General features: G+C 46.8%; 1 protein-coding gene across 4 annotated transcripts in view; it reads right to left on the minus strand.

Moving 5' to 3' along the window:
• The window catches only part of krit1 (KRIT1 ankyrin repeat containing), a 61,718-nt gene that overhangs the window by 11,910 nt on the left and 33,521 nt on the right, over positions 1-16,287 (minus strand). For all 4 annotated transcript variants that reach the window (XM_085987968.1, XM_085987972.1, XM_085987969.1 and 1 more), the window contains 2 exons: positions 14,061-14,217; positions 13,040-13,191 (listed from right to left, as the gene is read on the minus strand). In XM_085987968.1, the coding sequence (XP_085844094.1) occupies positions 13,040-13,191; positions 14,061-14,217 (309 nt within the window). The remainder of the gene's footprint in view (positions 1-13,039; positions 13,192-14,060; positions 14,218-16,287) is intronic.

The raw sequence follows: 16,287 nt of genomic DNA on the forward strand, positions 1-16,287 counted from the left end.
TCTACTCGCCATATGCTGGGACTGCAAAGATCATTGTATGAAAAATCAGGGGCATGATCCTGCATCCCAGAATTCTGCTTCATAGTACAATATGACATATTCAGGATTTCCCGTTTTAGATTTAGACCGATACAGAAACACCCTCCCATTGGAAACTTTTGAAGTTGGTGTTTATAGCAATAGAACACTGAATATCAAGATAAAATTAAAAATTCAGCCAAATATTTGCCTGATATACCTACATTTTTATGTTAAACGTGTGATGATGTTTTCTTTAAGAACGTGATTTTACTTACTTCAGCAGCAATACAATGAAAGCATTTATTCCACGCATCAAACTCAATCAGGGACGCAGCAATAATTCTACCTTGTTCTTACACACCCAATTTTATTCAGATGCTGACTTTCCCACCCCTCCAAAAAAAAATGGCAAAGTATTGAGAAACCCTACATTTTCTGCAACTGAGAAAATACCAAAGAAAAACAATGAAAACAAATCAAGACAACAGTAAAAAAACATAAACCCTAGATATGTTGCTATTGTAACCCTTCCAAAAAGTGACACAGCTACAAAACTCAAACACAGTGAAAGGGAGGAAGTGGAACCTGTCCCAACTCAGAGTTACCACCATACACAACAGAACAGCTGAAATAGCAATGACAGCATTGAGCAAGAGTTACTGCAAGAAGAAATGCAGAAACGCCAACACAAATATCAAACAAAGAGACCTAGGAAATATAGCCAGCTGTACTTGGAAGGCGATACGAAGAAAACAGGTTTAAACCAGTAACAGAAGAAAAGTGTTGAAGTTTCCTAACATGAACAGAAAATAAGGACACACAACCAACGTTTGTTATACCAGACTAGAAAACAAATATATAGAACACAACCAAAAAAAAATGTAATATCACATGCAATGAAGTAATCATAACAGTTTCCAGTTTCCTGGCCCCAACCGCTTCCTTTTCACCATGGACGTACAATCCCTCTACACCTCCATCCCCCACCCCCCACCCGGATGGCCTGAGGGCGCTTCCTTGAACAGAGGCCCGACCAGTCCCCATCCACCACGACCCTCCTCCGCCTGGCTGAACTTGTTCTCACATTGAACAACTTCTCCTTTAACTCCACTCATTTCCGCCAAATCAAAGGTGTTGCCATGGGTACCCGCATGGGTCCTAGCTATGCCTGCCTTTTCGTGGGCTATGTGGAACAATCTTTGTTCCAGTCCTACTCGGGTCCCCTCCCTCACCTCTTTTTCCGATACATTGATGACTGTATCGGTGCCGTTTCCTGCTCTCGCCCCGAACTTGACAATTTCATTCACTTTGCCTCCAATTTCCACCCTTCCCTCACCTTCACATGGTCCATCTCGGACTCTTCCCTTCCCTTCCTCGACTTCTCCGTCTCCATCTCTGGGGATAGGTTATCGACCAATATTTACTACAAGCCCACTGATTCCCACAGCTACCTGGACTACACTTCCTCCCACCCCGCTTCCTGTAAGGACTCTATTCCATTCTCCCAGTTTCTCCGCCTCCACCGTATCTGCTCCGACGACGCCACCTTCCACACCAGTGCTTCAGACATGTCTTCCTTTTTCCGCAACCGAGGATTCCCCTCTACTGTGGTTGACACTGCCCTCGACCGTGTCAGTTCTATCTCCCGCACTTCTGCCCTCACCCCTGCCCCTCCCTCCCGGAACCACGATAGGGTTCCCCTTGTCCTCACCTTTCACCCCACCAGCCTCCACATTCAACGGATCATCCTCCGGCATTTCCGCTACCTCCAAAGTGATCCCACCACCAAACGTATCTTCCCCTCCCCTTTCAGCATTCCGCAGGGACCGCTCCCTCCGAGACACCCTAGTCCACTCCTCTATCACCCCAAACAGCCTTTCCTCTTCGCCTGGCACCTTCCCGTGCAAGCGGAGGAGATCTAACACCTGCCCCTATACCTCCCCCCTCCCCACTGTCCAGGGCCCCAAACACCCCTTCCAGGTGAAACAGCGATTTACTTGTACTTCTCACAATCTAGTATACTGTATTCGCTGCTCACGATGTGGTCTCCTCTACATTGGGGAGACCAAACGCAGATTGGGTGACCGCTTTGCGGAACACCTCCGTTCAGTCCGTAAGGGTGACCCCGAGCTTCCGGTCGCCTGTCATTTTAATTCACCGCTCCATTCCCACTCGGACCTCACCGTCCTTGGCCTCTTGTATTGTTCCACGGAAGCTCAACGTAAACTCGAGGAACAGCACCTCATCTTCCGATTAGGCAGTCTGCAGCCTTCTGGACTCAATATCGAGTTCAACAATTTCAGATCATAAGCTCGGCCCCCATTTCATTTTCTCTTGTAATTGTTCCACTCCTTTTCCCCCCCCCCTTTCCTTTTGTTTCTCTCTCACACCTGGCAGCTATCTTTTGCCCTGCCAGTACACTTTACACCTAATCCCAGCCTATTACCATCTCGTCTAGCTTCTAACCTCTTTTACTTCTTTTGTTTCTTTTATTCTTTTGTCCGATCGCAGCCCTGCCTCCGATCTAGTTTCTTTTCTTTCCAGTTTTGAAGAAGGGTCCAACCCGAAACGTCAACTCAAATTTCTCTCCACGGATGTTGCCTGACCTGCTGAGTTTTTCCAGCATTTTCTGTTGTTATTTCGGATTTCCAACATCTGCAGTATTTTGCTATCGTAATCATAAAAGTATCCAGTTCCTCTCCTCAAGGGTTAGTCACAGACTCTGTCTATTCCTAAAGATTTCTAAAGGCTTCCCTTCCCGCTCCCGCATCATAGAAACATAGAAGATAGGAGCAGGAGTAGGCCATTCGGCCCTTCGAGCCTGCTCCGCCATTCAACGAGGTCATGGCTGATCATCCAAACCCTAGCACCCGGTCCCTACACCGACAGCCATCCCACCCAAACCCTATCCCCGTAACCCCACGTATTTAATCCCCCCTAACACTAAGGGTCAATTTTTATCATGGCCAATCAACCTAACCCGCACATCGTAACCTCTGGTGTCCCCTAAGGATCTATCCTTGGCTCCCTCCTATTTCTCATCATCTACATGCTGCCCCTTGGCGACATCATCCGAAAACACCGTGTCAGTTTCCACATGTACGCTGACGACACCCAGCTCTACCTCGCTACCACTTCTCTCGACCCCTCACTGTCCAACATTCAGTACTGGATGAGCTGAAATTTCCTCCAACTAAATATTGGGAAGACCGAAGCCATTGTCTTCAGTCCCCACCACAAACTCCGTTCCCTAGCCACCGACTCCATCCCGCTTCCTAGCATCTGTCTGAGGCTGAACCAGACTGTTCGCAACCTTGGTGTCATATATAAGAACATAAGAAATAGGAGCAGGAGTAGGCCAATCGGCCCCTCGAGCCTGCTCCACCATTCAATAAGATCATGGCTGATCTGATCCTAACCTCAAATCTTCTATCACTCTCCATCCCACCCAAACCCATGTGATCTCCCGGGAGAGGCGAAAAACCAGATAAAAAACCCAATGGCCAATTTGGGAGAAAAAATCTGGGAAATTCCTCTCCGACCCATCTAGGCGATCGAAACTCGTCCAGGAGATCACTCTGTCCCTATATTTTCTACAGTACTTACCTTCTGTAAAGGCGATCTCCACCCCAGCCAGGAACAGGAATAAAACCATCTCCTGAAATCTAACACAGAATTAGAACACAAGAAGTAGGAGCAGAACCAGGCTACACGGCCCCTGGGCCCGCTCCACGACCCACAGGGCCATGACCATTCCGAACCTAGACTCATGTCCAATTTCCTGCCCGCTTCCCGTAACCCTTAATTCCCTTTACTTCTAGGAAACTATCTATTTCGGTTTTAAATTTATTTAATGATGTAGCTTCCACAGCTTTCTGGGGCAGCAAATTCCACAAACCTACCACCCTCTGAGTGAAGAAGTTTCTCCTCATCTCAGTTTTGAAAGAGCAGCCCCTTATTCTAAGATTATGCCCCCTAGCTCTAGTTTCACCCATCATGGGAACATCCTCACCGCATCCACCCGATCAAGCCCCTTCACAATCTTATATGTTTCAATAAGATCGCCTCTCATTCTTCTGAACTCCAATGAGTAGAGTCCCAATCTACTCAACCTCTCCTCATATGACCACCCCCTCATCCCCGGGATTAACCGAGTGAACCTTCTTTGTACTGACTCGAGAGCAAGTATGTCTTTTCTTAAGTATGGACACCAAAACTGTATGCAGTATTCCAGGTGCGGTCTCACAAATACCTTGTACAACTGCAGCAATACCTCCCTGTTTCTTTATTCTATCCCCCTAGCAATAAAAGCCAACATTCCATTGGCCTTCTTGATCACTTGCTGCACCTGCATACTAACTTTTTGAGTTTCGTGCACCAGGACCCCCAGATCCCTTTGTACTACAGTACTTTCCAGTTTCTTGCCATTAAGATAATAACTTGCTCTATGATTTTTCCTGCCAAAGTGCATAACCTCACACTTTCCAGTATTGTATTCCATCTGCCAAATCTCTGCCCACTTACTTAGCCTGTCCATGTCCCTTTGCAGGTTATTTACGTCCTCCTCACTCACTACTTTCCCTCCCATCTTGGTATCATCTGCAAACTTTGATATGTTACACTCGGTCCCCTCCTCCAAATCGTTAATATAGATTGTAAAGAGTTGGGGACCCAGCACTGACCCCTGCGGAACACCACTAGTTACTGAATGCCAGTCTGAGAAAGAACCATTTATCCCAACTCTCTGCTTTCTGTTAGAGAGCCAATCCTCCACCCACGCCAGAATATTACCCCCAATCCCGTGATTTTTTTATCTTGAGCAATAATCTTTTGTGTGGCACCTTGTCAAATGCCTTTTGGAAGTCTAAATACACTACGTCCACTGGTTCCCCTTTATCCACCCTGTATGTTACTTCCTCAAAGAACTCAAGCAAATTTGTCAAACATGACTTCCCCTTCATGAAACCATGCTGAGTTTGTCCTATTAAATTATGTTTATCCAAATGTCCCGTTACTGTCTCCTTAATAATGGACGCTAACATTTTACCAACCACAGATGTTAGGCTAACAGGTCTATAGTTTCCAGCCTTCTGCCTACTACCCTTTTTAAATAAGGGTGTTACATTAGCAGTTTTCCAATCTGCCGGGACCTTTGCCGAGTCCAGGGAGTTTTGGAAAATTATTACCAATGCATCCACAATCCCTACTGCCACTTCCCTCAAGACCCTAGGATGTAAGCCATCAGGTCCAGGGGATTTATCTGCCTTGAATCCCATTATTTTACCAAGTACCACTTCCTTAGTGATTTTAATCGTATTTAGCTCCTCCCCCCCCAGAGCCCCCTGTTTATCCAGTGTTGGGATATTCTTAGTATCCTCTACCGTAAAGACTGATACAACATATTTGTTCAGCGTTTTTGCCATCTCCATGTTTCCCACCATTAATTTCCCGGTCTCATCCTCTAAGGGACCAACATTTACTTTAGCCATCCTTTTTCTTTTTATATAACTATAGAGCCTGAAATGAGCTTCTGACCACATATCTGCCTATTTCCACTTCTGTAACATTGCCCGTCTCCGCCCCGCCTCAGCTCATATGCTGCTGAAATCCTCATCCATGCCTTGGTTACCTCTAGACTTGACTATTCAAACGCACTCCTGACTGGCCTCCCACGTTTTACCCTCCGTAAACTTGAGGTCATCCAAAACTGGGCTGCCGGTGTCCTATCTCGCACGAAGTCCCGTTCACCCATCATCCCCGTGCTCGCTGACTTACATTGGCTCCTGGTTAAGCAACGCCTCCCTATTTCTGTAATCTCCTCCAGCCCTACAACCACTGCCACCCCCAACCCCCAAGATATCTGCACTCCTCTAATTCTGGCCTCTTGAGCATCCCTGATTTTAATCGCCCAACCATCGGTGGCCGTGTCTCCAGCTGCCTCAGCCCTAAGCTCTGGAATTCCCTCCCTAAACCTCTCCACCTCGCTAACTCTCTTTCCTTCTTTAAGACGCTCCTTAAAACCTACCTCTTTGACCAAGCTTTTGGTCATCTGTCCTAATTTCTCCTTGTGTGGCTTGGTGTCAAATTTTGTTTTTATAACACTCCTGTGACATGCTTTGGGACATTTTACTACGTTAAAGGTGCTATATAAATACAGGTTGCTGTTGTTGCACTAACAACTCTGAAAGCTAGAAACTACATGAAAGGCAAGCACATTAAAAAAAAAATCAGGACAGGAATAAAACAAAGGCCTAGAAATTCAGTATAGCCACGCTACAGCATGGCGTTCGCTAACTTTTGCGCCCGGCGCAACTTAGCGCCACCTTCGCCGATATTCAGTTGCATCGCCCCAAGAGGTTGCTGCTGCACGACTATCAGTAGGCGCTAAGCCGGCGATCCGGGGCGCAAACACCGAAGACGGGCGCAGCGCAGGTGCAGCGAGTTGCTCATTGAGGGCAGTCAGGCGCCGGTCAGCACTTAAAGGGGGAGGGTGGAATTGTTAGGGCTGCAGTGTGCAGGGCGTGGCAGCCAAAGGCAAGGCCTGAACACTGCTTCTGGAACTGCTCCACGCCCAGGAGAATGGAGAAGGCCAGGGAGAGAGTGCAGCGCTTCGGCGAGGGTGACCTGAGGCTGCTGGTTGGCGTAGTGGACCACAGGCGCCATATCCTCTTCCCTGAGGGTGGCAGGAGGCCGCTGCCCGCCGAATATCGGAAAGCATGGAGGGATGTGGCAAACAGGGTCACGTCCAACAGCGTGGTTAGCAGGACACCAACCCAATGCCGGAAAAAATTCAACGACCTCACTCGGGTTGTCAGGGTGAGTACCCTTTCCAGTATCCTCCTCATCCCTGCATGTGCACCTCACTTTATGGCCAAAGGGGCCCGAAAGCCCTAATGGCCAGCCCTCATCCAGCAGCTATGGGACTGTCATGAAAAGCACTTGCACATTCAGGACTTTACAAACTGTCAGGGCTAATCGACCATGGCAGCCAGTGCGGACGAGATCAGGGCTTGACACTGTCAGGGCTAATCGACCATGGGAGGCAGTGCGGGCAAGATCAGGGCTTGACACTGTACTTAGAGGCTGTCCTTTCTCTTGCAGGCCAAGCTGGCGCATAACAGAAGACAGCAGCGACAGACCGGGGGAGGCCGTCCTGACCTGAAACAGCTGAGCGACCTCGAGCAGCGAGTGGAGCGGATCATGGCAGGCCGGCTGAGTGGCCCCGTCGCCACTGGAGATGCTGACCCTGTTCTGGGCACCAATGGCAAGGTCATCACCTTTTTGACCCCTCTCTTTCCACTTGCGCCTCACACCAGCATCCTTTGCCACTATTGAACCAATGCAGTGCACAGCAGCACTCCTGCCTCCCTCGCTGCCGCCCTGTCCTCACTCTAAAGCAACTCTTGTGCCTCCTTGCTTTCAGATGGTGACTCGCCAGGTGAGGAGGCGGCCCCTCAAGCTGGCACTGTGTCCGAGTCAGACATAGAGGAGGAGGAAGAGGAAGCCAGCCCATCAGGGACACCCTCAGCCGAGGCAGCCCATGGCCATGATGGTGACATGTCTTCCCTGGAGGGGAGCAGGGGGGGGAAGGGTCGGAGGATAGTGAAGCTCCAGGGACCAGCGGGCTGCAGCAACGCGGGAGGGGTGGGGAAGCTCGGCGGCCTTCTCCCTGGAGGGTGAGTGTGGCCTCCAGTCCTGCTACGGTGAGCGCAGAGGAGGTGCGGCTCCTAGCGGAAATGGGCGCCCAGGCGGAGCGCAGGCACACTGAGCTCATGGCTGCAGTGGCACCTGAAGGAGCAGCGCTCCGAAAGCTTGTGATTTCAAATAAAGCTGTTGGACTATAACCTGGTGTTATGTGACTTCTTACATGACTCCATAGAGTCACTGGCAAGGAGTGTGCAGGAATTCGGGGCAGCACAGGCGAGGAGTCTATAGGATGTCGCGGCAGCACAGTCCAGGAGTCTGCAACAATTCAGTGCAGCACAGGCCAGGAGTCTGCAACAATTCAGTGCAGCACAGGCCAAGAGTCTGCAGGACGTCGCGGCAGCACAGGCTAGGAGTCAGCAGGGCTTCGCTGCATCACAGGCGGTTTCTAGCCAAGTGCTCAGTCGTGCCGTGCATTCACTGGCTGCTGTCATGCAGACACAGACCAGGGCCACACGGGCACTAACTGCTGCCACACTCGCTGGATCGGCCAGGCATCACCGGGGCACTCGCCGTGCCGCAGCAGCCCAGCAGTCTGTGCCTCAGCAGATTGCTGCGCATGCTGCAGTGCTGGCCCGTGCGCATGTATCAGTCGACCAGGGAGTGCCTGTGATCTGTCAGGTTGGCAGCATTCCTGCAGCCAACACTGTCACTCCTCCATTGCAGCTGCCACCAGCCGTTGGGACAGACTGCTGCCGGCCAAGCAGAGTTGGAGCAGTCAACAGCCGGCCCCTCCAGGCCCAGGCCGACCCCCAAGGGCATCTGCCGTCTCACCATCTGACCCTCAGCAGCCTTCCCCCAGCCTTGCTGCAGCCACTGGGGTCCCATTGAGAAGCTGCAGGGCGGGTAGGGGCCAGTCACGGCAGCGAAACGGATCACCCTCGCAGGGGAAAAAGTAGGTGTGGCCAAATGTTTTGTTTTACTTATAAAGGCCAAGACTGCTGTATTTGTTTTATATTTAAAGGCCGAAACTGGTGTATTTGTGTTTTTTTTTGGGGGGGGGGGGGGGGGCGCGGGTTTCTCTCCATTAGTTTGTCATGTGGGAAGGGCACAGAGGCATCACAGTAAAAAAAATTCTTAAATCGCACTGTCCATGTTTTCTTTTGGAAGTCCTGGTTGCCCTGCTCGGCTGAGGGCTTGTGGAGCGGCTACATTCATCTTCTGCCATTGGCACAAGCCATTCCGAGAGGGGGCCTAGAACCGAGTTGCAATAAGCCGCCGACGGGCGGCCCTTGCACTTTCTGCCTCCTTCCCGTGCTGGTCCTCCTCCTCCTCTGGTCCCCCAATGTCTGCTGGCAGTGGCTGAGTCCTGCGGATAGCCAGGTTGTGCGGCATGCAGCACACGACAACGAAATGGGAGACTCACTCAGGCGAGTACTGTAGGGCTCCCCCGGAACGATCCAGACAGCGGAACCGTTGCTTCAGCACGCCGATTGTTTGCTCAATGATGTTCCTGGTTGCTTGATGGCTGTCATTGTATCCCTCTTCAGCAGGGGTGCTGGGCGCACGGAGCGGGGTCAGCAGCCAGGTGCACAAAGGATAGCCTTTGTCCCCGAGAAGCCATCCTCGTGGGTGAGGCTGGGCCTCGAACATGTCTGCCACAGAAGTCTGGCGCAGGATGAAGGCATCGTGGCTGCTGCCTGGAAAGCGGGCATTGACAGCTAGGATGAGCTGCCTGTGGTCACACACCAACTGCACGTTGAGCGAATGGTAGCCCTTCCGGTTGCGGTAATCCTCGGCATTCTGTAGAGGTGCCCGCAAAGCCACATGCGTGCAGTCAATGGCGCCCTGCACCATGGGGAAGCCCGCTAATGCTGCAAAGCCCATTGCACGCTCTTGCTGCTTGTCCACGGTCATGGGGAAGGAGATGAACTGACGTCTCCTTCTGAAAAGGGCATTGGTCACCTGGCGGATGCAGCAATGTACCGCGAACTGGGAGATGTTGGAAATGTCCCCAGTAGCGGATTGGAAGGAGCCGGTGGCATACAAGTCGAGAGCCACTGTCACCTTCACTGCCACCGACAGAGACGTCCTGCTCCTCAGCTGTGGCTGCAGATCTCCGCGAAGCAGGTGGCAGAGCTCAGTGACCACCGCCCTTCTGAATCGCAGCCTCCGAACACACTGCTCCTCAGACATGTTCAGATATGAGAACTGCTGGCGGTATACCCTGGGTGGGTAAGGCCTCCTTTGCCGACGCCTGTTGGCCCTTCTCCGTCTGGCCATGACTGGCACTCTCTCACAGCGTCTCTAAGCCCTTTGAATGCAATGGAGAAGCCCAACGTTTCCACCCATTGCAGCCCCCATTATATGTTTCCAATCAATGCTATGACACTGAAGTTAAAGACAAGTGCAAAGTTCTGGCCTGAAGCCACAAGTAGCTGTGCGAGTGTTGAGCCAAACCAGAAAGCTCTCTACCTTTGTCTCTCTCCAAAGATCCGTCTCTCACAAAGAAGGAGTGCGGCAAAATGGCTGCCATTTATACTGCAGGAGGAGTCCCCTTTAATTAGCGCCCCCCGCAGCGACTGGGAACCGTTCCCCTCTACCAGTCGCTAGGGGCGCCAGGCGCACAATAGGCCAGCACCACTGAATTTCCGGTTCGGGGCGCACAAAGGGCGTTGCACCATGAAATTACGTCAGGATCTGCGCGCGCAAAGGTTTTGCGCCGCCGCTAAATCTTAATTGAAGTTCGCGAGAGGCGCAGATCGCGCTGCGCCCGGGCACTAGCCGCTTAGCGCTCCACTTCTCCTCCTCCTCCTCCTCCTCCTAAGGTGCTAGCGGCTGGCGCAAACAACTGAATTTCTAGGCCAAAGCATCTAAAAAATTACCTGATGAGTTTTATGGTACAAAATAACTTAATGCTCAAACAACATGGCACTTTAGAATGGGTAGGATAATAACAATTAAAGGTTAGAATATAGAGTATCTGCATTGTTCTACAGAGAAGAAACAACTGCACATGAAGCAAACCTCTGTCATTTCTGGTAGTGCATTTTGGAAGTATAATTAGGCCTGAAATTCTTCATCTTAGAACTTCTGCTTCATTTAGCAACACACATTAGTCAGCTTTATGTGCTGGCTTAAAACAAGTTCACCAATGGTATATTTTACGCCAGCTCTGACTCAGATGCATGATTGCATAAACTGGTGGCGAATTGATATATCACCCCCATTCTACCCATGCACCTATGATAGTGTTTCCTTTCTGTTTTGCCCATATTAAATCCAAGCTAAACTGTTATAGCATAAACACACAGCATATATGATGCACATGCTTATGTGCAAATAAAATTGCAAGTAAGGATATTTCTCACTGAAAGCAACTAAGCAATTTCACTCAGTGGATTTGAAAACTAGACGATACGAAGTCTAACTTGATAGAAGTTACTCATATTTGAACCAGAAACAAAGACCACAAGTGACACTAAAAGACCAAGCTAACAGATCAACAATGAAAACAATTGACTGACCAAGCAATTAGGAAGGCAAATGACATGTTGGCCTTTATTGCAAGGAAGTTGGAATACAAGAGTAAGGAAGTCTTGCTACAATTGTACAGGGCTTTGGTGAGTACGGTGTACAGTTTTGGTCTCCTTATCTGAGGAAGGATATACTTGCCTTAGAGGCGGTGCAACAAAGGTTCACTAGATTGATTCCTGGGATGAGAGGGTTGTCCTTTGAGGAGAGATTGAGCCTATACTCCTGGAGTTTAGAAGAATGAGAGGTGATTGCATTGAAACATATAAGATTCTGAGGGGCACTGACAGGGTAGATGCGGAGAGGTTGTTTCCCCTGGTTGGAGAGTCCAGAACTAGGGGCATAGTGTCAGGATAAGAAGTAGGCCATTTAAGACTGAGATGAGGAGGAATTTCTTCACTGAGAGGGTTGTGAATCTTCGGAATTCTCTACCCCAAAGGGCTGTGGATGCTGAATCGTTAAGTATATTCAAGACTGAGATAGATAGATTTTTGGACTAAATGGGAATTAAGGGATATGGAGATCAGGTGAGAAAGTGGAGTTGAGGTCGAAGATCAGCCACGATCTTATTGAATGGCGGAGCAGGCTCGAAGGGCCTACTCCTGCTCCTAATTCTTATGTTCTTATTCTACTCTATAACAAACAAACCAAGGAAATGACAAGAATATCACTGCTGAAAAAGAAGATAATAAACCAGAGAGTCAGGACAAAACATTCAGCCATAGAGTCTTTGATATAACGTTTGTTAATTGTATTTACACAACACCGTTAGACATAAATGTATCAAACTGTGAAAGTACTGATGTTTGTTGACATACTAGTGAATTGCAAAACTGCAGAGGTGAGAAGGGAGAGAATACATTATGGTCAGCAGTATATGATAAATATCTTCACAAATGAATTTAAAAGTGAAGCTAGATAGCTCGCAGGTGAAGTTCTGCTTCCCCTGATAGCTTAGTGAGCAATACTCAATGGATACTACCCACTATAGAACTGAGTAATACAGATCAAGAAGTCCCTATATTCGACCTCTGGTCTGTGATGAGTAGCTGAGCTTAACTGAGCTGCACTAGAAGCCCTACAATTAGCATGTACACCCTTGGGGAAATGAGGGTGAAACAGTCAGTTGGGCTTTCTAGCTTCTCTTCATTATCCAGTGACTCCTACTGCAAAGTGCATGTCGGATGAGAGCATTATTAAACACAACAGTGATACCATTCCCCATTACCCCATGCTCAAATGGCCTGCCAACTTTCACTATTTAGGCTCACGCATGAAAAATGGCAGAACAGTCAGTGCTTGTGGCTGGGAGAACAGAAAAAAAAGTGAAAGTCAAGTGATTTTATAGTCATCCTCACCAGTAGAGATCTTTTTCTGTCCTTCTACTAACTGCGACCGATGCATTATGTTTTCAAATTAAAAAGTGAACTTAGTTTTAATGTTTTCTATCGAAAGGAAGCTAGCTGAAACCGCTTTGTGAGCCATTTTGTCAGTTATAATACAGTGGAATTATTTTTTTATTCCACTACTAATTATCCACACAAGTGTTATAAATATGATCAAAGCCAGAACCACTATTGAAACAGGTCACTGTGAGAAGATATTTTCGCATGTTGTGGTTAAACTGAACCTTTATTAAACAGAGTCACAGCTAGCAGATTCGAAATCATCCTCACACCAATCTAAATCCTATTTCTGCCTCCTCAAATGATTGAATTATTCCTATTACTATGACTAAAAGCTATTTTCACAGTGGAAGCATAATAAATATGGCTTAATAAATTTATGTTTCTTAAATTTAGAAGATTTGTTAGCAACAAGCCAGCATATTAGCACTAACCTTCTTTTCAGTTTCTAGCAGAAGTCGCACATCCCTGCGCAGGAAAAGTTGTGGCTTTTCCAAGTGGGGATCGAGGCTCGTCAATTCTGCAACTATTTCTGGCCAGTCTCGCAGGTGCTGTAGTGATTTATGATATGGTTTAAGCTGCAAACCTAGATAAAAAGATCGCAATATAATGTGGCAGAATTTTAACACCTGTTAAATATACTAAATATTGCTTTAAAAGGACAAGAAATGAGAGAGTGGGAGGTTCAATGGGTTAGACACTAGCATTTCAGCTCTGGGTTCAAATCCAGCCCAGGCTGCTGGGATGAAAGTCACATCTGCTAGTTTTAAGAGTCCGATGTAAAATGAGTTTGGGTGGTCTCAATCCATTTCCTGGTGAAACATAGAAACATAGAAGATAGGAGCAGGAGTAGGCCATTCGGCCCTTCGAGCCTGCTCCGCCATTCAACGAGATCATGGCTGATCATCCAAACCCTAGCACCCGGTCCCTACACAGACAGCCATCCCACCCAAGCCCTATCCCCGTAACCCCACGTATTTAATCCCCCCTAACACTAAGGGTCAATTTTTATGGGCTTACAACACAAAACTGTCCCTAATCTCACTCAGAGGCCACAAGATGGCTGGTGCTATACTTGACATCTGAGTGCTTGAAGCTCACACTGGGTAGTATCCCCAGCAGTAGCACAAAAGAAAGTGACAGGAGTACACAAAAAGCCAATATACAAAGCTATGCAAGTTATTATTCTTCCTTGTGTTGAGAATATATGTGACACATTCTAACAGAAGGACCAAAAATTGCAAAAGGAAGATAGGGAAAAACAATATCTAAAATTACGATTTGCGGTTGAAAATATTTATAATAAACCCTCCCACTAATATGCCTGCATCCTTTCTTTTATTTTCTTAATCCATTTTAACTATAAATTACTTTCCTGGCAAAAATCTGCCAATTAACTTTTTCAAAGCTACAAACAATTATTCAAACAGAAAATCAATTTATCAACTTTCTTACTGAGGTTCTCCGAGCAGATCCAGATGGTGAAGTACTGTTGTGTTTCCTGTGACAGCCGCATGCCTTCCATAATCTGCTGCACTGTGGTATTGTTTCCATGCCTCAGCTCAACAGCACGATATGACCCATCAGTACGATAAATTCTAACTTTCTCATACTAATGATTCAACAAAAAACACAAATTAAATGTAACTAAATTTTAAATGTTTCTCGTTCCCAATTATAATGCATAAGATCAACTGCCATCAATCAAGACTGTTTAAGATGAAATTTGCAAAAGCATTTCCAGTGAAATATAAAATATTATGGTTATATTTAAACTTCATCAAGATCACGGTTTGGGATCATAATTTTTGTTGGTATTCTGCTCTCATAATAATTTGCCAAATAAATCAGTGTTTTAACACCGTCTTTATGGCCATCAATAATCACTTCTGACGTCAGCTAGATATTTTTGGGGAGTACGTACTTAATGCCTAATTATGAATACCCAATTCGCACAAAGATCTTATTTTAAACTAATACATTACTTACTAACTACATGTAGAAATCATTACAATATTTTGAAAATTTGCAATACATTGAGAGAACTATCAACATCAAGTGGTATCAAGTGTATTACAATTTTGTACATATTATAGCAATAACTTAGAAAGTTTAATTAAGATCAAATCCTGCAGAAGATCAGCTATTTCTGACACACACCTTCCAATAACAATTTTAGAAACAGAAACATACAAAAATAGGAGCAGGAGTAGGCCATTCGGCCCTTCGAGCCTGCTCCACCATTCAATAATATCATGGCTGATCCTCTATCTCAATACCATATTCCCGCTCTCTCCCCATACCTCTTGATGCCTTTTTTGATTTACTGTATATCCAACATATATGTGGAAACATATTACCATGCTCAAATCACTCCAAATTTTGTTACTGTGAAATCTACAACCACTAGTGGGCTTCAATTTGCCAAGAATGGCAGGCAATGTTCTCCCCATATCCATTCAACTTACCCAAGGTGCGGGTTGGTACAACCAAGGCTTAGGAACCTGCAAAAGTGCAGTGGGGCACCGCTAGAGTTTAACCAGCTAAAGCCACGCCGCTTACCAGAGTAGATCACTGGTAATATTTTCATTGTTTGCCCAACAAGGTCCACCTACCAAATTACAGCATTGGCCTGCAGGATTATTGGAAGTTGAGTGGGAAGAATCTTAGAATCAGACCCATCTACCCTATAGGTTCCATTAGTGAGCCAAGCTGGCTGGTCAATCATCAGTATAGTCCTGGATTACTGCAGACCTGCCTGGCTAAAGTATGAGATTACCAGGTCTGTTTGGGGGGTTGAATTGGTTTGACTTTCCATCACCAGACATTTCATCTTGGAACCATCTCCAGCTCAAAGAGCTCAAATACATCACTCCATCAAAGAGGGTGGTCATTAGACAACTGACAAGTGTGGAATTAAATATGCAGCAAGTACTAGGAGCTCTACACAGCAACATGGTAAGCAGTGTAACTCACCACAAAATGTGAGATTGAATTGCCACCACCCTCCTGTGAACCAGGAGTCACCCCATATTCCACTGAAAAGCGGTGTGGGGCTTCAGCAGCAGTTGCTTGAAGGAATAAAAAGGGAGCCAGAGAGCTCAGTAAGACCACGGAGAACACACTGAAAACTCGAACACCGGACTTCTCAGAAAGCAACAGACCTCTGAACTAAAGCTTATGGACAAATTTCAAATGCAGAAAAGGCAATTCTATAGGAGTAATTTTGCAAGAGTCCACTACCTTCGTAGAGCCTCACTCATGTCGAACAGCTCACTGCACCGACAGTAGAGTCCCACAAAACTATTCCTTAGAAGTAAACTTTTTTTTTACAAAATATGCAATTTAAGGTTTTTTAATAATTTTACAGTGCCTTATTTCCAGCAGTAAGCTGTGCAGTCACAGAAAACAAATAGGCAGTTGAAAATCTTTTGAAAAAGATGGAGCAATTTGTTATGCCTTCTTTTTTATTGATAGCTTTTGCTGACTGTTCATTCTTGATTGCTTACGCTCATAAATTCTTAAGATCGTCATCGGAAGTTTATCTACCCCTTTTTGTTGCATTCATTTGGTACCCTGCCCTTAAGGAAGTTGTGATCTACAGCTGTTGCATGAATATGAAATTTCAACCAACCAATCAGGTTAAAGTATAATACCAAATTTGCATATAAAAGTGTGAAGA

The sequence above is a fragment of the Somniosus microcephalus genome, chromosome 5, assembly GCF_052327205.1.
Source record: "Somniosus microcephalus isolate GS21.2 chromosome 5, FLI_Smic_1.0, whole genome shotgun sequence".
Classification (NCBI taxonomy): domain Eukaryota; kingdom Metazoa; phylum Chordata; class Chondrichthyes; order Squaliformes; family Somniosidae; genus Somniosus; species Somniosus microcephalus.